Source organism: Haplochromis burtoni, unplaced genomic scaffold, assembly GCF_018398535.1.
Source record: "Haplochromis burtoni strain Fernald_Lab_line unplaced genomic scaffold, NCSU_Asbu1 Contig_36, whole genome shotgun sequence".
NCBI classification, from domain to species: Eukaryota; Metazoa; Chordata; class Actinopteri; order Cichliformes; family Cichlidae; genus Haplochromis; species Haplochromis burtoni.
The window spans coordinates 1,633,031-1,654,369 of NW_024582397.1; the positions used below are offsets into that span (position 1 = coordinate 1,633,031).

A 21,339-nucleotide genomic window follows, 5' to 3' on the forward strand; every position below is an offset into this window, starting at 1 on the left:
GTCTTAAAAAAAAAAGCTCCTTTATTGACACAAAAGGCGTGACTTATACTCACCGGACACTTTCACTTAGATCAGGTGCATCTTCTTATCTTCTTATCTTCTTATCTTATTATTTTAGCTTTGTGTCATGGTGTAACTCTGCTGCATGCAGCCATCAGTTCAATTTTAGGTGATTCCATGTGAACCGCAGCCTAAGTTTCCTGTTCTTAGCTGACATTAGGGGCATCCAGTGTGGCCTTCTGCTGCTGCAGCCTATCGGTTTTAAGGTTTGACATGTTTATGTTCAAAGTTGTGCTTCTGAATACTTTGGTTGTGAGGAGTGGAGTGGCCTTGATATGGCCTGCACCTCACTGGATATTTTTTTCTTTGCCCAAAAGTCAGCTTATCTGGCACAAACAACCATGCCGCGTTCAAAGTCACTTTAAATCATATTTCTTCCCTATTCTCATGCTCAGCTTAATCTTCAGCATGTGCCTTGTCCATGTCTAACAACACTGAGTTGCTAACAAGTGTACATAAGAATGCGTATGTCGGCCTCTGGTGGTAATCCGGAAGAGGTTACAGTAATTCCTAAACCTGTTTCAGCAGTGGAATAAAACTTACCTTCAATGTGTAAATATCTCGTTTATTTGTATCGACCGTTTTTGAAGTCGTTGTTCAGTTCAAATCACAATAATAGAAACAACAACAACAAAAAAAACAGCTTTCTGAAAGGTCACAAGTTCACATGATCCGAACCACTGATAAACTGAACCACTCCTGCAAGGACAGAGTAAATATATGGGTCATCAAGAGATAAACCAAACAATAAACGTTATGTGGAGCCATGCTTTGGTTAAGCAAATACTTACGTATCATAAAAAGCACTCGAGCGCATAGCTGCCAACAGATTGAAGGATACTGAAAAAAATCACGTGGGCTGCAAAGAAAAGCATAAACAGCAGTGCTTACGGGTAAATCTGCATTATATCTAACTCTGTAACGTAATTCAACAGAGAAGCTGCTTATCAATCACGCATTGGTGTGCCGCTGGCCAGCTGTTATAACGTCATGAGTCCTTCCAATGTTTCCTCCCAAGTTTCGAAGTCGGCACCGCCTTTCCGCTCCACCGAAACTTCAAGACTCACCTGTCAGACTTGAGAAGGACACGCAGGGAAGGAAGATTTCGTGGCTCGTCTGAAGAAAAGCTTTCCCAGAAGCTGTCTTGAGTAACGATGTGAAGTCACTGACTGGTGTTATTGAGGAACTGTTAATATATTTTGAGAACCTCAGCTGGGACGTTAATGTCACCGCGGTCAGCTTGTATTTATTACCATTAAAAGTTGAGGCACATAGGCACTTCCGGGTTGGAAAGAATCTTTCCCAGGATCACCATGGTTGATATTCAGATGGAAATGTTGAAATCCCAAGAAGAATTCGATGGAGCACCGGTTTCACGTGCTCATGGGGTGAGTAAATGGTATAAATATGTGAAATTCTGTTTAATGGCATTCTTATTTTGAATAATAGCGTTATTGGTCATGATATTTTATGAAATACTGTCTGTATGTTGAATCACCTTGTAATAAGTCCTCCAGCCCTCTCTGTGCGAATAGAAAGTAAAACAAAATGCTCCTTCTTTCCTGTATACTCTACTCTGTAATACTACTAAAATTATACTAACGTCTTATGTAGACGGACGAGTTAATTATGTATTTTCATACTGTGTGTATGAAGAGCAGGAATGCATTAACAGCATGAAATGAAGGAGCCCACATGCTCCTCCTGTGTGCTTGAGGGTGTAACATGGCTTAGGATTCCAGTCATAATACAGACTCAATTCTTGAGCAACTTTGTTTTCACTCATTGATGTGAAAGTTTAGCTTAAAGGATCAAAAACCAGTTTTTGAAATCCAATGAAAAGTAGCTTCAAAACAAAAGTAATTCTATTCAAGTGCTTTTAAATGTGAGGAAAATATGACCCAAACTCACAGCTCAACACAGTATTGAGTCATCACTTCACTTCGTTATATTGTGCTTCCAAGGAACAGGATTTTCTTGTATTTCTTAACTGTCTCGAGCAGTACTTCTCCACATTTTCTGAAGGTCTTTGAAAGTATTCTTTGGACATTGGTTGCTTTTCCACTCATTTTCAATCCAGTCCTTCTGCCTAACTAATTTAAGAGATTTTTGGGGGGTTAACACTGACCTATGAATCATTCAAGCATAGAAAAGGCAACTAACTCAAGGGATGAACCAGTGTTTTCTCTACAGATAACATATTTAAAAACAACAACAATTTTAAACTGCATCTTGTGCTTCTAGCAGCCTGTCACTAAAACACACTCTATGAAAAATGCCAACAATAACACAGTTTAACAGGCATGAAATAGTACAAGGTGATTCTGAAAGAGCTGTTAACTGAAAACATGGAATATCTCAGCATGATGTGCAGGGTGTCCTTATTAAATTGAGGAAACTGGGAAAGTGGAGGACAATCAAGAAACAGCAGGCGTAAAAACTACCTACAGCAGATTATTATTATCTTAAAGTCACGTCCTTAAGAAATGAATACAGAAAAGTCCAATTTTGATCCACCATGCAATCTGGAAACTGTCTGGCAGTGGCTTCATTTTTCAGCGTGACAGTTATCCCAAACACTGGATAGAAAACACACACACAATGGAATACTGTCAGTCATGGACTGGCCTCCCTGGAGTATGGACCTCACCATTATTAAAGCAGGGTAGGATTAAACAAAAGCAGCCAACATCCAAAGAATAGTCCTGAACATCCTTCAAGAAGCCTGGAGATCTATTCCTTTAAAGAAATGGGAAGATAGCATCCTAAGAGAGTTGTGTCAAAGATTTAAGGTGGCCATACCAAATATTGATTTTCAAGCTTTTACAAATTTGTAAAAACTCTGTTCTTCCCTTATGTACTCCATGTTCTTTGTATTCTTACTCATGTTTCAATAAATCACTGCACCTTTGTCCCATTTTCCTTGTAAAATTAAAAAAAGAGGGAGCTGGCTCAAGAATTGTGGTATCTTTTATAAATATCCCCAAATTTTTCACCCTGTAGGGGACATGTGTTACATATGGTGATGCCAACACGAATTCCAGTCCAACCGAAGCAGAGAGTCTCCTGCAACCAGTAAGCAGTTTTCTCTAAAGTTGTGCTCTATTTATTTTAAACTATTATTTTATTCTCTATTACAGAATGAGAACTACATATTTTTGAGTATGACCTTTCTATTTTTTGAGCAGAAGACAAAAGCAACCGTAGAAGGAAAAGAAACCTCTCACTTTCCCTTCTTGACTTCTATATTTAGTGAAGGAAGTGAGCAAAGTGATGATGCCATCTTTTTTGTGTCCTGCTAGAGAAATGGTACTAATGGAGTGCAGACATCTTCATGTGATGTAGAGTCTCAAAAATCTGGAAAGGTATGAAAGGTGCTTTTTTTTTTCTTGGGTATTACCTCTTGTGGTTTGGAATAAAGAGGCATTTTTTTTTGGTATTTGTCCCAGTTTTTTATGTTTTCATCTTAATTTAATTAAAATGAATTTTGATCTTTTGTTTTTTTATGTGAATGACTGAAAAAATGAATATGTGTATTCTGAATTGGTGCATGTTGGGAAAAGGTTTGAGTGCCTGTATATTAACTGACTAGAAATCTAAGTTAATGACAAACCTGCTGCCTTGTAAAGTGTATTCCATTTCATTATTTATATTATCTTCTAGGACTGCACTAAGCGTGGGATAAAGAAAGAGCTGAATGAGAAAGTCTTCTGGGAAATTAGATTATGGATGGTCATAATATTCATCCTCATTGTCATCATTGCAGTGATTTTTACTTCGCTGGCTATATGTGCAGGTAAGGTTATGTTTCTTTACTTGTTAGTGCTACGTTGTGGCGCATTCATTAAGATGGAAATGAATGAAATTTAAAAAAATAAAATTTATGTTATGTGAAAGCATGAATATTGCAGGGAGCTACAATGCAGCATTTTTAACTATTCGAATTTTTCACTCACTGATTTCTCTTTGGGCAGCGATCCATCAGGATGAGGATGACATATTTGACCCTTCATCGTTTACAGTCATTCAGAATTTCCGTGGGAGCTTCCAGATGCCAAACCAGGTCTTCACAGACGAACTCGCCACCAATTCCTCCAATAAAAGCCAAACACTGGCTACAGAACTAGGAACAAAGGTTGGACCACTTATAACTTATATTTTATAAACGATGTACTTGATCTGTTCGTGTTAGCTGGTTGTATTTAGAACTTGCTACATACTCTGTATGGACAAAATCACTGGGCCATCTACAGATGACACCTGCTCGGCTATGGAAACCCATACTGTGATGATCCTGGCGTGCAGCTTTTGATTTAATGTAAAGGTCAAGGAAGGTTTTGGAACTTTGCATTTAGTCAGAAGAACATCGGCGCCTCAGCAGTCGGTGACCCTACTCTGCAACGTTACCACCGGTATCTGTGGTCTACCCCTCTGTGGCTGAGTTGCGGTTCCTAAAAACTGTTTTAAGAAGCAAATTATGGATTAACGTAGTTAATACCACTTAGAGTTAAATGTGGAAATTAAACTTTAAGAGTTAAGGGAGGGGAATAAATTTCACAAACTGGCTTGTTGCAACTGCATCCTATTACAGCACTATGCTTTTTAGAACAACTCATTGTTTTACAAATATCTGTAAAGGCAGACTCTCAAGTGCTGGATTTTTCTGCACTTGTGGCAATGAGACTGAAAACACCTAAATTCAAAGATTAGGAGATCTGGCCCAATTCGTTTGTCCTTATAGTGAATGTACAAAATATCTTTTACAGTGGCTATATTAGATTTACTGGCAAACAGTGTAGCATTGCCTTTTGCAACCATGGTGCTTAGCTGGTGTATACATGGCGCAGTCCACGTGCCCTTGTTATATAAGGCAATTCAAGGATAGTTAATAGCTACGTTGTAAAAGAGGGTAATGTCATAGAAGATGTGCCGATGTCTGCGCACTGATAGTAGCAAAATGAGCCAAAGTTTCATGGTATTCAGCTCAGTAGTTTTCTGTGCAATCCACCTGCAATGCACCAAAGAAACGAAACAGATGAATGACAACATTCCAGTTCAGGTTACAGCATGTTTTTAAGATAAACACAGTGATTGTTATTGTTTCATAGTGGAGTAACGATCCCCCCGGGGGGGGGGGATCGACACACACACACACACACACACACACACACACACACAAAAAGAAAGAGCAGTATTGTCCTGCAGGTTTTAGATCTCACCTTGGGTCAACACACCTGAATCACATGATTAGTTCGTTACCAGGCCTCTGGAGAACTTCAGGACATGTTCAGGAGGTAATTTAGCCCTTTAAATCAGCTGTGTTGGTTCAAGGACTCATCTAAAACCTGCAGGCCCTCGAGTTGGAGTTGCCCACCCCTGGTCTACACAAAACCCCAAAAACCTGTGTGTGTGCTTTATGCTTTCATTTTCTTCTGAAATTTTAATGTAAAAGCAATTAGCATTAAAATTGAGCTGAGAGAAAGGTAGGTAGGGGAGTGAAAGGGAAAAAAATTTCCTGCTAATGTTTTCTCTTGCATGCTTTGTTCTGCCCCACCCAGCTCTCTGACCTCTTCAAAACCTCATCTGCACTGGGGCGATACTTCATCAACGCAGAGATACGCGCTTTCAGGTAAATACGCGTCACACTCAGAATTTATGAACTGTGTATTTCGGTGAAACCACTGAATTTTGTGCGTTAAACTTCAGAAATGTTTAATCCTCCCCCGCAGGAACGGTTCAGTCATTGCTGACTACAAGCTGACATTTCACATGCCTGAAGAGGAGAAGGATCAGCTGAGGAATTTTACTCTGAGCAGGGAGATGGTGTACAACGTGTTCAGACAGTTTCTTTATGACCAGGAATCTGAATCGGACCCAATGTTCATTGACCCAGCTTCCCTAAAAATGGTTTTAGGAAACTGAGGACAAGAAGTTTACAGCGAGACCAGAAAACCAGTTCTTGGTTTCTTTTTAGTTTTTATAAGCCACTAAACCTCCGTGATGTCACGTCGATGTCATTGTTTTCTCATGAGTCTGCATATGAGACGCCTTTACCACAGGAGGCTACATGACCATTGTTGCGCCACCCCGCAAGTAATGGTAGTCATGTGTGTGTTTGTGTGCGGGATATTTTTTTAAGGTTAAAATATAACCTATAGTCAAACTCACAAAAAATGGAAAACAAACACAAAAAACATATTTTTATTGAAAGAAATACATTGAGATATTGTACTTAAGATTTCACTGTGTTTTACTGTTCATAGTTTACTGCATTTACATGTCAGTTCTTTAAGTTCCTCGACTCTCACTGTGATATTTGTACATAAGAAAACTGGTGTATATTTGTAATGGAAGTATTGAATTTATCTGTGCTGTTATTTTTGGGCTTTGCGACTTCATTTGCAAAGCCCTAAAACACAATTCAATCAACAGTTTAATAGGAAATGAACAGGAAAATGAGTCATTTGCTTATTATTACATAAAGGCTGCGCATCCCTTATAAACTGTGCACTCTATACGCAAATTGTTTTGTGTACTATAGCACGAGAACAGTTTTATTGGGCAAGCAAATAGTTGGGACCCTCTTTTCCCCTTCACTGTTTGTTTTGGTAGTTGAACACTAGGGGGAGTATTTTCCACCGGACAGTTGAGGGATTTTGTCTCTCTCTTGATTCCTTTCTCTGGCTCAGTTTGCAGAGAACGGGAATTCACATTGTAAATACTTTACAGAGCAGGGAGCAGGTTATTGCAACGGTTTTGGCAACAGTTTATGTTGTATGTTTTTAATTTATTTTTTGGCTACTGTGTCAGTGATTATGTCTGTATGTCTAAGATGACAGCTGTAATAAATGTTTGTATTTCCAAGGATAGTTGCTCCACACCAGACATTCAGTTCTCTTCACTTTAACTTGTTGAATTTCCAAGAATGTGTTTCCCAAATAAAGATATTACAGTCATTCCTTTAAAAGGCTAACCCCTTTTTACAACTGATGCAATAATGCAAATACTGATATGTGATTTAACAACTGTGGTGTTGCTTCCATGAAACTTACATTGCATCATTTACACAGCTGCACATTTCACTAAAACAAATTTTACGTCAGCAATTTTCTCAAACGACAAAAGAGACTTCCCGAGAAAAGGAAGTATTATGTATTACACGAATTACTAATAACACTATATGGAAAGAAATGCTGAGTTTTATTTCTTCTTCTTCTTTTTCCTAGGGGGGGAAATACAGTTTTACATGTTCACAAACAGCCATCCTGCATGACAGTCACATGGTGGTCAAAAGGTTAAGTTTAAACAGCAGCGCATCTGTGGGATCCAAAAGATTTCAACAGCTGGACATAAAACCACACCACCCTGTTTGCTCTTTGAAATTCCCAAATATTGCAGATATTAGCACATTTTTGTTGAGACGGAATTTATTGATCCAGACTGGACAACTTTGCTCTGTGCTGTATTTAGAGTCGCGGAGGGGATTTTTTTTCTCTAAGTAAACATTTTACTAAATATGCTGGCAGCAGTGAGAGCTCATGGGCACCATTCTGGCTGTCTATGTCTAACAGGTAGCAACTGCATGTCTTGCTTGTAGTAAAGGAGCTTTTTCTTCTGAATGCTATTTTAAGAATCCGTAATCATCCAAAGCCAGATTTACTCGAACAGGCACGCTGAGCTTTGATAGCCTTGTTTTGTTTTTTACTTCATGGTAGATCAGAGACCAGTCACAGAGTTCAGTGACAAGTCAACAGTGCTCAAAGAACGCGTATAATGTGTGTGCAACATTTTTCTGTATTCTTAAAAACTCAGATCATGCTGAGATTAAATTCACATGGAAAATACATCATTATTAAACTTATGCTTGAAGAAGTCTAGCTGACTGATGATTAAAAATATCAGTCTTGGCAAAGGCAGCTCCTTTTTGCTCGCCATTGTTAGAAATGCAAGCACAATTAGCCTATAAGCGTCAAACACTGGGGTGGCAGAAAGCCATAGAAATGACAAGATTTGATTATTCACGACTTGTAGGAGAAAATCCCAAAATCAAAGTTATTAGGAGTCAGGAAAACGTACATTCATATGCATACATATTTGGCATAAATAATACCAAACTTTGGGATGGGACAGGCTTGACTGACAGACACCTAAATAGAGAGAGTTACAGTAATCAAGACGTGAGGAAATAAAGGCGTGGATAAGGTTTCCAGATCTTTAAATGACAAGATAGATAACATATTTTTATTATAGGCTTTTAGTAACACAGTACCTAAAGATACAATTTCAAATCATTTTTTGCTAAATTTTCTGATATATGTAGACACAACATGGGTTCATCCCTAGTATTTGGTGCTTTATTTAATACTTGAATTATTCATAGATGGCCGTCAAATGGCTTAACGAACCAAAAACAAACCCATTCTCTGAAAGTTATGCTCTATGCTTTCTCTGAAAGTGACCCCTGCAGGAAGTTCCTTTGTGCCAATGGAAACTAGTTCAATCAAAGAGCACACACTTTGCCCTGACGTTTTAGCGAGATTCTCTGCTTATCCTATTAAAGGGTTATGTCTCCTTTTAGTTGCCTCAAGACACATAAAGCTTAAGGAGGTTGTTGTTACTCAGAGCTCAGAGTAGGTGCTACACTTTCCTCTGTGGATTCACTTTTATCAGCAGCTCTCTACGGGTTTTTGGACAAAAGTCCCAATCATCTGGAGTGAAAATGGGTGCCCACGGCTCCAACCTGGATGATATCCTGGAGGAGGACATGCACCACTGGTACACAAAGTTCATGAGGGAATCTCCTTCGGGGCTCATCACGCTCTTTGAGCTGAAGACAATGCTCGAAATGAACGGTATGACAGAGGAGGCCAGCAGTTATGTGGACCAGGTCTTCGTCACCTTTGACATGGATGGGGTATGAAAACATTTAATATTGGAGGATATGAACTGGGTGGAAGAAACACATGAGGAATACCAGGAAACTTGAAGTATAGAGTAATGCAGATCAGGGGGGACCAGTTTTGCAAATAGTTCAATGGTGTCTTTATCAGTATGTAATACTGTAGAATGCATCAGTTATTATGAAGATCTCACATTTTCTTTTCTACAAGAGTTAAAAAGAAAATACATTTTATACACTGAATCATATAGTTTGTTCCAACTTAAAGGATAAAAAGTTATAAGTATTGACTTTAGTGTCTCTAAATATCTGATATAGCTTCCTTTGAAATTAGCTGCACTTGTAGCCCTTGTTTGCAAAGATAAAATACTTAATTATTTAATTCGGAATTTGGTAATTATTCTTTGAAGTAAACAAGTTTTGCTTTTTCAGTAAATGATCTGAGATTTACACTCCTTTCCCTTTTTTATTTTACAGGATGGCTACATAGACTTTGTTGAATATATTGCAGGCATTAGTTTATTATTGAAAGGAGAAATAAATCAGAAGCTAAAGTGGTACTTCAAGCTCTTTGATCAGGATGGAAATGGAAAAATTGACAAGGATGAACTGGAAACTATATTTAAGGTAGAGTATGCCTTCTCTGAAATCTTCCTAATCAGATTTCTGCATCCAAAGTAGTGAGCTTCTCAGAATTCTCTGAATGGTGCCTTGAAGATTAACTCTGGAAGCGCACATAAGTAGCCACAGCACCTAAATCCAACGGCTTCCTAATTCACCTCTGTTTTCAATTTGGCTGATTCTTAACTCCTGACTAAAGCCATACAATGATCACCTTGTTTACATGACTCTCTTTTAGGCCATTCAAGACATCACCAGAAGCTACGACATCCCTCCAGAAGAGATTGTGCATCTTATATATGAGAAGATTGATGTCAACGGAGAAGGTAAATGATGTGTATATAGGGTATCAAGAATGAAACCAGTGATAAAAGGCTTTTGTCAACGTGACCAGAGTGAAATGAATACAAAGCATGAGTAAACATTCTGATAGTTGTGAAATGATCTGCTTTGTGATTTATTTCCATAAAATCGCAGCTTTAAATGCACAGAGTGCCACTTCTCTCTCTCTCAGGTGAGCTGACGCTGGAAGAGTTCATCAGTGGAGCAAGGGAGCACCCTGACATCATGGATATGCTCACTAAGATGATGGATCTAACTCATGTCTTGGAAATTATTGTGAAGGGTCAACGGAGGAAAGCTCTGAACTGAGTCAGTAAACAACAAGCCGAAGAACTGACATCACCCTGACTTTAAAGACTGTACGGACTTGACGATGCACAGAGTCCCACCTCAGACTGCAAAAACCCAAACTGACAGAACAGGAGCACACAAATATCTCTCTGCATATCACCAGATAACATGCAGAATGAAGCAACAGAATGAAGCAGATAACTTCCTCACCTCTGTTAACCTGTATGTGCCCTCAGAGTCATTGTACAGTTTACTTTTTAATTTTTTAAAAACACTTTACCAATTGTGGCGAGGCTTGGTGAAAAAAAGAAGAAGTAAAACTGCTTTTAGGGTCTCATCATGGGCCCAGCAGAGTATGCAAAGTAAGGTTAAAAGAATCACTTTTATTTAATTTATAAGGAGCTAATTTCTGACTAATGATTCTAAAGACTCCTAAAACAAATGGTCAGTTTCTGAATAGTTACAGCATAAACAGAGTATTGGGGTATTTACAGTCTAGTCTACAACACTCGCAGGGACTGTTGGTAGTTTTGTGTTGACGAGTTTGTAAAATCTGAAAGAAAAGTCCATTATTGGTTAAAAACACTAATGGACACTAAAATATTTGTGATTATGTACAAAAAATACGAAGTTTTAAAATATCTTCCAATTAAGGTTGCCTTAAAATCAGTACATTTGTTTATTTTTTAATAACCCCCCACACTAGCAAAGGATTCTTTGGTTTTTACCAAAGATCCACCCATAGACATGACAGATTCCATTTTGCAAAACCTGCAATAATTTCCTTTAATCAATGACGTAACTTTAAGAGTAACATGCAAAGTTTACCACATTGTTGTTGCGTCAACCAGCTTCAATTAGAGAATTAGGAAAATAGATAAAAATAAGATATATAGATTAGAAAAGCTAAAAACTGAGGAAACAAACAAGCACAGTTTGTTATTTAATAAGATGCAGCATTTAGAGGTATTGTTTCAGTTTTACTGCTTGACAACTGAACCAGCTCAAGGATGCCACCTTGTGAGAAAAAGATGAAGAACTAGTGCAAGTTAGTGTGGTGAGACTGATGGTGTAATTCAGCAATGCCAGCTGTTGTATCACTCACATTTCAAAATAAAATGAAAAGAAAGCCAAATGCTGATTATTTGAATATCCTGATTATTATTTATTAAAAAGAGTATTCTTTTTTTTTTTTTTTTTTTATAATCCCACCTGATAACCTAAAGTTATAGTATGCTTTCAACATTGATTTATCTTTGTGAGAGAACCAAAACACATGTTCAGGCACCACACTCAATTCTGCCGACTGGCTGCAAAGCTTTCAGTTCCACTTGAGCAGGAAAAACCCAGAATCTGTGGAATATATTTAGCAATCATGCAGTTTCTAAGGGGAACCAGGCCCTACCAGAACCATTTCTTCTTGCATTCCTTCATTTTAAATCAACAGAAAGCTAGATTTTGTTTTTAAGATGTATTAGTCTTTGTGTTTCACAGAAACTATTGGGAAAGAAACAGAAAAGTAATGGTTTAAAGCCTCTAAAACAGCCTTCAGAACCATACCAGAATAATCCAGGGTTCTTTATTTTGGGCCTATTGTACCTTCATAAACTCATTTTGTACTTGGAAATCAAAGCATGACATTCCTTTATACTTTCAACATTAATCATTAACCACACAGAGCATTAGCAGGTTCATTTCAGTACACACTGCCCCCACTATTTTGAACTGGGTGGTGTAAATCAAATAAAGATAAGGGTTTGACTCCACATAACTCTCGGCCTCTTTCTAAATGTATCGGATGATGCAGTTACACAACTGCACTGTTCAACCCACCTTGGTTCATCATATAAACTCGCATCTCACAGCGCTGCAGTGCACACTGCTTCCACTTGTTTGCCACGATAGCAAGTAAACAACTGACCACATCCAGCGGGAACCATGCAGTCTGCCGACGCCAAATTCAAGAGAAACAGCCTGTTCCTGGCTCTGAGACGATACAGCTCAGCCGTCAGTGAAATGGAGCAGACCATTCTTCTGCCAAGCCTGCTGAGAGACATGCCCTCAGACGAGGTGTGGGACTGTGAAGCTGCAGAAGAGACCTGCAAAGACCTGTACAGCAACTACTTGATGCTCAAAGCCATACGGACCACAGTGGAGAGTGGTCTAATTCGCCTGGACGATCACAAGGCCAAAAACAACATAGCACTAAACAAGACCCTGGAGCCTCTCTTGGACACAGATCCTGAAGCCCTCTTCCACTTCCACGTGAGAGGACTGTTTTCTGTGATGAGTGACCTCACCAAGAAGACGCAGACTCTCACTGAGAAATACATGGACATTATTGGGATAGCAAATTAGTCACAAAACCTAAGATATGTGGACATCTGTTTTTAAGAGAGTCATCTAAGACACCCAACCATAGCAAATGTCTGAAATGTTTACATTCAGTGACCCCAGACAAACCTAATGAATAAGGAATAAATATACATTGTCAAAATTAATCAATTGTGTCTCTTAATTTGCTTTTGTAATGATCTCTTTTTAAATTTCGTGATAAATATTTTTGGTCATATTGCCCTGCTCTAATCCCTTTTATATAAACAAACACCACAAGAAAGATGACTTGTTAAAGAATATCAGAGTTTCCTACGTTTGTAAAGAATTCAACTTTTTGTTTTCACTTATAAAGTCAGTCACAAAATTGAGTTTGTGGGTTGAGTTTATTCTTTTTATTTACATATCTATATTTCAAACAATATATGACAGAATGCTCTCACAAAAAGGCTGCTCAACACAGGCGGCAACTGTGAATGTTTCCTCTCTCCGCAGCGATTGATGCTTAGCGCACAGGATGGAAAGGCTCAACAATCTCAGCAAAGGTCTTTTGCTCTGGTAAGATAAAAGAAACCAAAAGCAACAATTTGATTACAAACATACATGACCCAACGTTTCATAAGATTTAATCGGAGTAAATGTTCTACAGCACTGCACAGTCTAATTTCTTCCCCCGTGGAATTTCTCAATCAAAACAATAACATCAAACCTAGTTTGATGGCACCGGAAAGTAGTGTGGGATCATGGGAGCTGTAACTATCAGCATCAATGCTACTGAAAATCTGATGTGACTCAGAAAGAAGCCATTTTCACAGGCGAGGTAATCTTAACTTTTTGTTACATTTATTTAATTTGCAATAAATTTGCATCACCCCGTAACATTACTGTATGGATAAGCTTGGTGGCCATCAAATATAAAGTTGATTTTCCACTGACAGGTGACTGAAATATTAGAAATAAGATTATGGATTTCTCAAGCTTTGAACATTTTTGAACACATTTCAATTATGTAGATACACATTCTAAAAGGTACAGCATTATTTTTCTTGCTTTCAGGCAATCTGGGATTTGAATTTATAACAGGGTACATATTACATACTTAAACGCTAAAGAAACTATTTCACAACTACACTGCACAGGATTTAACATCATCCAAAGACAACAAACAAACAAAAAATAATCCGATGTGGTGTGCGCATAAACATAATTCCCACCTGTGTGGTGCTGAGCCTGTTCTGTGTTGGTGTTTTTTGAAAACAAGGACATGTATGAAAATAGATTATTATGTATAATTTAATTTGAAAGAAAATCATGAAAGCTACATCAGCTGAAGAACGGTGAATGGTGGCCCACTCACAAAGCACAAATTCTGCATTGGCTGTGGCTGTACTACTAATCGGGAGGTTGGTGGTTTGATCCCTGATTCTTCGGATCTGAATGTCAAAGTATCCTTGGGTGAGAAACTTGCCTTCTGATGCATCCACTTAAGTGTGTGTGAATGTTAGTTTAAAAGCTCTTTTTTCAATGAAAAAAAAAAAAAGGGCTTCATACAATAAAGAAGAGGTAGTGTTGGGCTCTCGTGTCTTCTGTTAGAGCAAAGACATAAAAATGAACTTACCCTTTGGTACAAATTTGTCCGGGTGGAGTTTGATATACTCATTCATGTCTCGATCAAGTCTAGCATAAGTGTAATTTTCATATTTGGTAACATGGTAGCCAATGAACCAGCCAATGGTTGCCAGCAGAAACTGTCGATGAACACCTTAAAGAGAAAACATGGAAAACGATGCAACATTTATTGATCAGATAGAACTAGCATACAGCAAACTAAAGTAGATATATTTGCAAGATCCTTCAAAGCACAATAATAAAATCTTACTGTGGTTATGAGAAACCAAAAGCTTGCACATTATAAGGTTTTCTCTTAAAAAAATAGGATTGCAAAAAATGCAAACAAAAGCAAATTGAATTAATAGGTGGAGGCTTACACTTTAGCTTACTGCACCTAGCTTTTTGACAGCGCATTTTATATCAACACTTCATAGCTAGATATTACCAAAACAAAGACGACAGGAAACACAAAACAAAACCCAATGTGGCACAACCAATGTCAATACTACTTTCTTTTTCAGATAGGGAGAAACAATAACGACAAAATTTAACGCTAGACTTCTTTAAAAAAAAATTAACAAACGAACATTTAGTTTTCAGTTTTGTTTATTTTGTTTAGTTAGATTTCAGAATCAGAATACTTTATTAATCCCCAAGGAAATTATGCATGTATTTTTGTTCAATTTAAAACTTTATTTTAATCATCCTCTGTGTCATGTGCTGGATAATGAAAGATCTTGTTTTTATGGTGTCCAAATTTCTTAACTGTTTTTGATATTTATCGCTATTTTAATGCTAAAGGAAACGTAAATACGCTGCGACCACTGTGGACAGCTCACAACCAGTTACTAATCTGAGAGAACATTTATTTACTAAATACTCGGATTTCTTTTTTAAAATTAAGTGTTTCATATGCTTGAAAGGAAAGCGTCCGTTCGTGCACCAGTCTGAAAGACAAGTAAAATGCTAACCTGATTTCACTGGCGGCCTGTGGTTGATTGCGTTGTGCAGCACGGCGGAGACCCAGCCTACACCCGCCAGCCACAGCGAATTCCTGTTCACGAGCCCCGGAGGAGGCAGAGACTTCCCCTCTTCTGGAATAAAGCCCATGGCGAGAAATGTGCCCTTTAGTTCAGACCTTATTTAATAATTTCCGAGATGCCTACTACTACTATTCATCGGCTATCACCTCTCGTAGGAAGTCAAGGGCACAGCGTGCAACCGAACTACTGGTCCGGGCGCAACCAACGACTAGCGCTTGAGTTCCGCATTATTTGTTTCCTAGCAACAAAAGCCCATGAGTCACAGTAGGCCAAAGTCTTTGTAAATAAAATGTGCCACATAGTTAATATTACAGTTCAGTCCGCTTCAGAATATTTACTACATTAATGTGTACGTTAGCATCATATATAGAAATATCATAAAATACATCTTAATGGGAAAATAGATTAATGGAATCAGAAAAACAAAAGAGAAAAAATTAAACAATAATAAAAAAAACAACATAGTCCGTATTCAGCTTAAGGTAATAACCGAGGAGGACACGTGCTATTAATATACTAATGTTGTAAAAACGGCAAAACTCTGTAGCTTTGTACTTTCACATCTCTTTTGTTTATCATTGCTCTGTGTGAGTTTCCCTGTTAGAATTATAATCTATAAAACTGCAGTGTCCACGTAGTATAAATACTAGAAGCTCTGTAGAATGGAACAAAATTGCAGAGAGAGAGATATCAAAAATATTAATATCTAAAATTCCCTCCGAGTTTCTTTCCCATGAATTCTGCTGCATCCACCCAGAACAACCAGTGGAAAAATAGACAAATGCTTTCCTTTCCAGCCCACGGATGTCTGCATCCGTTTGAATGTTTGAAGCTTCACTGGGAAAAGACACACTCCATCAAGTACTTTTCTGAATGCAGTGAGTACATGTAACGCGTTACTTTGCATGTGAACTGATGACATCATTGAGGGCAGCCCCCCCCCTCCTTCATCGTCTCTCTATCAGACGGGCTGCTGCTGCTGAGCTCCTGAGGATACACAGCCCTGCCCAGCAGCGGCTTTGCCCATTTGAAGAGGTGACCTATGCATGCCAAGTAGTTCTAAGTCCGGGGATATCCCCGTGTTTTTGGTAAGTATGAATTATCTCTTGACTCGGTGCGGAGGGCAGACTTTGATTTTTTTTTTCCTTGCTGCATCTGCAGATAAAATGGCCAGAATCACACGCTATAGCCGCTAGTTGCTACTGTTGCTAGCTTCGACCGAATGGCTTTCAACTCAGATTAAAAATGAAGGATAATTAGCCAGAAGTGTAAAGCTACTTCAGATTACGAAATGTGCGAGATGCTGCAGTTTTTTCCTTGCCTTTCAGGACATAAGATGTTGGTGAAGATGTGATTGCGACACGGAAAGAAGTGTTTCAAATCACTACAAGAAAGGGTTAAATTATTCCTTCAAAATCTTCTTCTCTGTACCAGCATTGTCAACCAGAGATTCACATCTTCCTGCAAGCAACAGTTTGTTTCCTTAAAATGTTGTTTTTACAGCGATATGTTCGGTTTCTCCGCACGTAAAGGCCCGGTTCTCCATTCTAGCGTAGGGGCACACATAGAAACGCACTGCAGAATTTAAACTTGTGCTATATTATCATTGTTTACATACATTTCAGATCACGCCCTGTTGTGTAGGCATCGACCAAAGTAACTCTTGCATCTTTGCGTTTTGTGCCTTGTGCAGGTTGTTGTTTGAATCTCCGTGTCTCCATGCAAGTGATGCACGGCCCCAAAAAACGGGAGCTAAAAAGAAAATAAAAGATATCAAATATCTAAAATGAGATCTTGTGGAGGAGTGAAACAGAAATGTTTGCTATTTTCTTAAGTGCACTGTCTGAAACACATGTGTCATATGCTTACCAAAAATGCCAGTTTTCCTACAGTGATCTAAACTATTCCATTGAAATGAGACTGGACAAACTAAGCTTATATTTAATTGAGAAAGACACATTTTACGCTTTCCAGTGTAACATTTCACAGCTATTTTAGTGAATAAGTACCATGGCCAGCTGGTATAAGGAAACATCTAAGAGAAGCTTTCAAGTGGCAAATCCTTAAAAACAATTAAAGTTGCAGATAACTTTAAAATGCAGCATAGTGGAAAAGTAAGATTCAGATAATCTGGAGGGGCAAGGTTGGCATTGAATGATGGTAATATGGTTCCATGCATGGGCTCAGGAAAACTTTCATTTACTGAGGCAAAGTGGAAAGCTGTTCTTTGGTCAGGCAAATCAAATTTTAAATTATCTTTTGAAGTCATAAGTCCCGTGACTTTTGGCCTAAACTGGACGAGGATCAGCCAAAATCCCGGGATTCTCAATAATACTTAGAGGCTTTGGTCCAGTATCTGCCATAACACTTTTTTTCTTTGGTCAGGGAATATGTTTCTTACTTCAGCAAGAAAATAACAAGCCACATTCTACACGTATAACACCATAGCTTTATAAGAGTCTGGGTGCTTAACTGGCCTGCATGTGGCCTGTGCATGAGATCTAAAAATATGTACAACATTAATGAAATGAAAAGCATCTAACTCTTGAGCAGCTGAAATCGAAAATATAGCTCAATAGGAAAATATTTTGCTTTAAAAAGCTGCAGCAGGTATGCTCCTAAGTTCTCAGCTGCTTGCAGAATCTTGTTAAAGAGAGAGATGATCCTGCCACTGCCCTAACTGTTTAACATTTGTGTATTTACAGAAAAGCTATAAAGCTTCTTAGTTGTGTCATTTGATAGGTAGGCCCAGATGTTTTCTGTGGAAATGGGATTATAGTTAGTGAAAAGGAAATGTCTCTCTGTGATACATTTTTTTTCAGTGCAATTAGTGTCGGGTATAATTGTGCTAATGAGCACAATATGAATTCAGATCACACACTGAAGGGCACAGCTTACTCACCCAAGCTTATTCAGCTCAAATTTTACTTGTTGTCTGAGCCCTGATGGTTACACAACAGTTTTTAGTGTCATCAGCATCTTTGGTGTGTGTGTCTCATGACTTTATGTCTGTGGCTTGGAGCACATGGGGAAAAATGTTAGCAATTTTACAGTTATAGCGTTAGCGCTTCACCTCTCTCTTTTCTCCTTGTCTTTATTTTCTAGTTTAGTATGAGCATGGAAGATTATGACTACCTGTTCAAAATAGTTCTGATAGGAAATGCTGGAGTTGGGAAGACATGTCTCGTCCGGCGCTTTACTCAGGTTCGTATGCTGTCTGTGTGTCTGAGTCTGTAGCTATTGAATTACACAGTACAGAAGTGTTAAATTATAAGTTCTGCTTGTAATTGTAGGGCCTTTTCCCACCTGGACAAGGGGCTACTATTGGAGTAGATTTCATGATTAAGACTGTGGAAATCAAAGGGGAGAAGGTCAAGGTGCGCCAATGTTACATTTTTGTTTGCATTTATGTTTTGTAGCAGTTTGGACAGTTGCCTATATTCTTGACAATATTATGTTTTCCAGCTACAAATATGGGACACAGCTGGACAGGAGAGATTTCGCTCCATTACTCAGAGTTATTACCGTAGTGCCAACGCCCTCATTCTTACGTATGACATTACCTGTGAGGACTCCTTCAGGTGCCTTCCAGAGTGGCTGAGGGAGATCGAGCAGTATGCCAACAACCAAGTGGTGACTATATTAGTCGGTAAGAACTTTGTTTTGTACTTGAATAACTCATGCTTATCTTTGTCATCAGCATTGTTTGGTAAGATTTATTTATTTTTATTCTTGTCATTTTGAGAACGCACAGTCTTCTCAAATGCATCCCACACATGCTCGCATGCACATATCCCTCCCCATTCTCATCTGTCTCATTAAACACCCACTACTGTTTAGTCAGACTGCAACAAGCCAGACTTGTGGTTTGTTTTTGTTTAGTTTTGTTTCCCCTGTTGTTGACAAATGGACATTGTATGTTTATTTTAGGTAATAAAATAGATCTGGCAGAGAAGAGAGAGGTCCTCAGGCAGAGGGCTGAAGACTTTGCCGAGGCTCAGAGCATGCTGTACCTGGAGACGTCAGCCAAAGAGTCTGACAACGTTGAGAAACTTTTTCTCGACCTGGCCTGCGAGCTCATTCGAGAGGCGAAGCAGAACAAGCTGGATAACAGTGACACTGCCCCGATGCCTGGAGAGGGTAAAACCATCAGTTACTTGAGCTGCTGCAACATCAATTAGAGAAAGCTCAGCCATGGGGCCGTTTTAACAGAGTAGCCATTGACTGTAGAGGTTAGATGACTGATCCCCAATGCCTCCGTCCCACTAAGATGGCATAAAGCCACATCTTAGTCTGGTCATTTCTAGTCCCATGCCTTTTTTAAGCTGTACAATGGAATTTATTACCTTAGTTTGGCCTTCCAGGACCGAGCATTTTAAGATGCTGCCATTATGGAGAACGTTTTTCCTCAGTGCAACAGGATGTAAAGTGTTTCCCTGATACAGCCGAGAATCTGAGTAAAGTTCAGTTTTATGATCCTCACGGTGAAATGGCAGGATTGTTGTTTTGTTTTTGTTTTTTCCTTTTGGGATTTTAGAATCCATTTTCATCAAATCAGTTTTCACCAGCAGTATTAAAATGAGTGAAAAGCTTTGCCAGGTATTTTGTTACAGATCCCACATAGTTTACAAAAGAATAATGAATCATTGGAGGTGATAGGTTAATGGTAACAATGTGTTTACATACAGTACATCTCATCGATTAACAGGTTTGATTAAATTGTAAACAAAAACGTTGCAAAAATGACCCTAAAATCTGTTGCACAATCGTTTATTGTCCACTGCAGTTTCTTCTGCTCTGAGATTTGTGTACAATTTGTGTAACTTTTATAATTTTACTTCTGAATCATTGTTTGCACCTGTTGTTACATACTGTGAAATATTAGTTCCCAATATATGATTTTACCTGCTGCTAAAATGTGTTTGTCAAATAAAATAAACTGAAAAACACGTATAAATGCTACAGTATTCTGTGACGCCATTATTATTATTATTTTAGTATACTTGCAGTGCTTGTGATTAGTCCGTTTATTTAGTATGACGCAATTGGAAAGGCCATCATCAGCAGACTTTGTCAGCCGTTTATTTAAATTAGATTTTTTATTTTTTTTTTTTGGTCATGTTTTTCTTACCCATAGGCGTAAATATTTCTGCCTCTGTTATTGCTGCCTAGCCATGAAATTATTTGAAGGGTTATGTTAATGTAGTTTTGTATTACGTGTTGTATTTCATATGCTTTTATTGTAAAATTTTCTCAATTGTTCAGCATGGTTAACCATTTTTTTTGTAGTGTTTAAATTTATCTTTCCTATATTTGCCATAACTGTAAAGTACTGTATTGCACAATGCCATATACTGCACACTTATTTTTATTATAACATGTTGTCTTTTATTGTACAGTAGTACAATTTAGCACTTTGCTTTTATAATTTTGTATTTTTCCATAATCCCTTTGTAAAACTAGCGAGCATTTTGTTTTGCCTTTAACAGCAGTTGCTTATAACTAATCCCTTGCATCTTCCTGTGAAGTCTCTATGGGAAATACAAAGGAAACACCATTGGGATGTTGTGCTTCTTTTCCTTTATGTGTACAAAATGATCCCTGGAATATTCTGTATAACATTAAACCTCTAAATACTCTTAAGATGTGTTTTTATGTTGTTTTTCATGAACATTTTATTTTGAAAATTTCACCGGAAGGTTGGTGGACCAGTGCAGGGAGAAACCGACAGCTAGCTAAAACAACAGGTTGTAGTAGTTACTGCAACGTTTGTGTCTAGTAGGCAATTACTTTCCAGTACGTGTGGTACAGTCTTCACTGTGAATATATGTATTTAAATGTTCGTTAGAGCGTGAGACATTTTGATTAGTCAAGCCCATGCTTTGTGACGTGTTTCCGATCATTTTACTACTTAAGAGTAATACACCCCAACGAAAAGAATTGACAAAGTTGATTCTGTTCATCCGGACATATCGTTTTCAGTAGGAGAATGTTTTGTTACTCATTCAAGTAACTTCTCTATCTCAGGTTAATATAGTTTTCTCCAACCTTATTGTCTTTGATCAATGGTCATGACAATTTGCATATTAAACTGACCTGAGCCCATTGGTTTTCAGTGGTGCTAGTTTTAAACACCCT

The 21,339-nt window shown here is 38.2% G+C and overlaps 5 protein-coding genes across 6 annotated transcripts; 4 read left to right on the forward strand and 1 right to left on the reverse strand.

Moving 5' to 3' along the window:
• The first annotated feature begins 91 nt into the window (after positions 1-91).
• On the forward strand, positions 92-7,027 carry LOC102290099 (TPA-induced transmembrane protein). The gene is made up of 7 exons (XM_042219680.1): positions 92-1,448; positions 3,064-3,135; positions 3,363-3,425; positions 3,724-3,856; positions 4,035-4,195; positions 5,619-5,689; positions 5,790-7,027. Exons 1-7 carry the CDS (start codon positions 1,374-1,376, stop codon positions 5,980-5,982), a joined length of 768 nt encoding a protein of 255 aa, XP_042075614.1. The 5' UTR covers positions 92-1,373; the 3' UTR covers positions 5,983-7,027.
• Positions 7,028-8,639: 1,612 nt separating this feature from the next.
• On the forward strand, positions 8,640-11,348 carry guca1c (guanylate cyclase activator 1C). The gene is made up of 4 exons (XM_005926518.1): positions 8,640-8,974; positions 9,437-9,586; positions 9,819-9,906; positions 10,095-11,348. Exons 1-4 carry the CDS (start codon positions 8,780-8,782, stop codon positions 10,229-10,231), a joined length of 570 nt encoding a protein of 189 aa, XP_005926580.1. The 5' UTR covers positions 8,640-8,779; the 3' UTR covers positions 10,232-11,348.
• Positions 11,349-11,439: 91 nt separating this feature from the next.
• Positions 11,440-12,714, forward strand: thrsp (thyroid hormone responsive). Its single transcript, XM_005926519.2, has one exon. The coding sequence runs from the start codon at positions 12,152-12,154 to the stop codon at positions 12,569-12,571; it is 420 nt and encodes a 139-aa protein (XP_005926581.1). The 5' UTR covers positions 11,440-12,151; the 3' UTR covers positions 12,572-12,714.
• Positions 12,715-12,914: 200 nt separating this feature from the next.
• ndufc2 (NADH:ubiquinone oxidoreductase subunit C2) lies at positions 12,915-15,409 on the reverse strand. Its single transcript, XM_005926520.3, has 3 exons — positions 15,130-15,409; positions 14,166-14,309; positions 12,915-13,102 (listed from the first exon to the last, which is right to left on the reverse strand). The coding sequence occupies exons 1-3, from the start codon at positions 15,266-15,268 to the stop codon at positions 13,053-13,055; spliced, it is 333 nt and encodes a 110-aa protein (XP_005926582.1). The 5' UTR covers positions 15,269-15,409; the 3' UTR covers positions 12,915-13,052.
• A 723-nt stretch (positions 15,410-16,132) lies between these two features.
• On the forward strand, positions 16,133-20,844 carry rab30 (RAB30, member RAS oncogene family). Of its 2 annotated transcripts, none has more exons than XM_042219681.1 (5): positions 16,133-16,289; positions 18,312-18,405; positions 18,495-18,578; positions 18,667-18,850; positions 19,132-20,844. In XM_042219681.1, the coding sequence occupies exons 2-5, from the start codon at positions 18,313-18,315 to the stop codon at positions 19,380-19,382; spliced, it is 612 nt and encodes a 203-aa protein (XP_042075615.1). In that variant the 5' UTR covers positions 16,133-16,289; position 18,312; the 3' UTR covers positions 19,383-20,844. The 2 variants fall into 2 exon arrangements, with proteins under 2 accessions (XP_042075615.1, XP_005926583.1); XM_005926521.2 differs by having other exon boundaries at positions 16,153-16,289; positions 18,307-18,405.
• Positions 20,845-21,339: the final 495 nt, after the last annotated feature.

What these genes read in the sequence shown, in the direction of transcription:
- rab30 (XM_005926521.2), top strand. Translation starts at nt 16,248, where the DNA reads ATGCCAAGTAGTTCTAAGTCCGGGGATATCCCCGTGTTTTTG. An exon ending in GGGATATCCCCGTGTTTTTG is followed by an intron (nt 16,290 to 18,306) that starts GTAAGTATGAAT and finishes TTTATTTTCTAG; the next exon opens with TTTAGTATGAGCATGGAAGA. An exon ending in AGTGGTGACTATATTAGTCG is followed by an intron (nt 18,851 to 19,131) that starts GTAAGAACTTTG and finishes TGTTTATTTTAG; the next exon opens with GTAATAAAATAGATCTGGCA.
- ndufc2 (XM_005926520.3), bottom strand. Translation starts at nt 15,268, where the DNA reads ATGGGCTTTATTCCAGAAGAGGGGAAGTCTCTGCCTCCTCCGGGGCTC. An exon ending in CAGGCCGCCAGTGAAATCAG is followed by an intron (nt 14,310 to 15,129) that starts GTTAGCATTTTA and finishes TTTCTCTTTAAG; the next exon opens with GTGTTCATCGACAGTTTCTG. An exon ending in GGACAAATTTGTACCAAAGG is followed by an intron (nt 13,103 to 14,165) that starts GTAAGTTCATTT and finishes TTATCTTACCAG; the next exon opens with AGCAAAAGACCTTTGCTGAG.
- thrsp (XM_005926519.2), top strand. Translation starts at nt 12,152, where the DNA reads ATGCAGTCTGCCGACGCCAAATTCAAGAGAAACAGCCTGTTCCTGGCT.
- guca1c (XM_005926518.1), top strand. Translation starts at nt 8,780, where the DNA reads ATGGGTGCCCACGGCTCCAACCTGGATGATATCCTGGAGGAGGACATG. An exon ending in TCACCTTTGACATGGATGGG is followed by an intron (nt 8,975 to 9,436) that starts GTATGAAAACAT and finishes TTTATTTTACAG; the next exon opens with GATGGCTACATAGACTTTGT. An exon ending in GATTGATGTCAACGGAGAAG is followed by an intron (nt 9,907 to 10,094) that starts GTAAATGATGTG and finishes TCTCTCTCTCAG; the next exon opens with GTGAGCTGACGCTGGAAGAG.
- LOC102290099 (XM_042219680.1), top strand. Translation starts at nt 1,374, where the DNA reads ATGGTTGATATTCAGATGGAAATGTTGAAATCCCAAGAAGAATTCGAT. An exon ending in CGGTTTCACGTGCTCATGGG is followed by an intron (nt 1,449 to 3,063) that starts GTGAGTAAATGG and finishes TTCACCCTGTAG; the next exon opens with GGGACATGTGTTACATATGG. An exon ending in GCAGAGATACGCGCTTTCAG is followed by an intron (nt 5,690 to 5,789) that starts GTAAATACGCGT and finishes CCTCCCCCGCAG; the next exon opens with GAACGGTTCAGTCATTGCTG.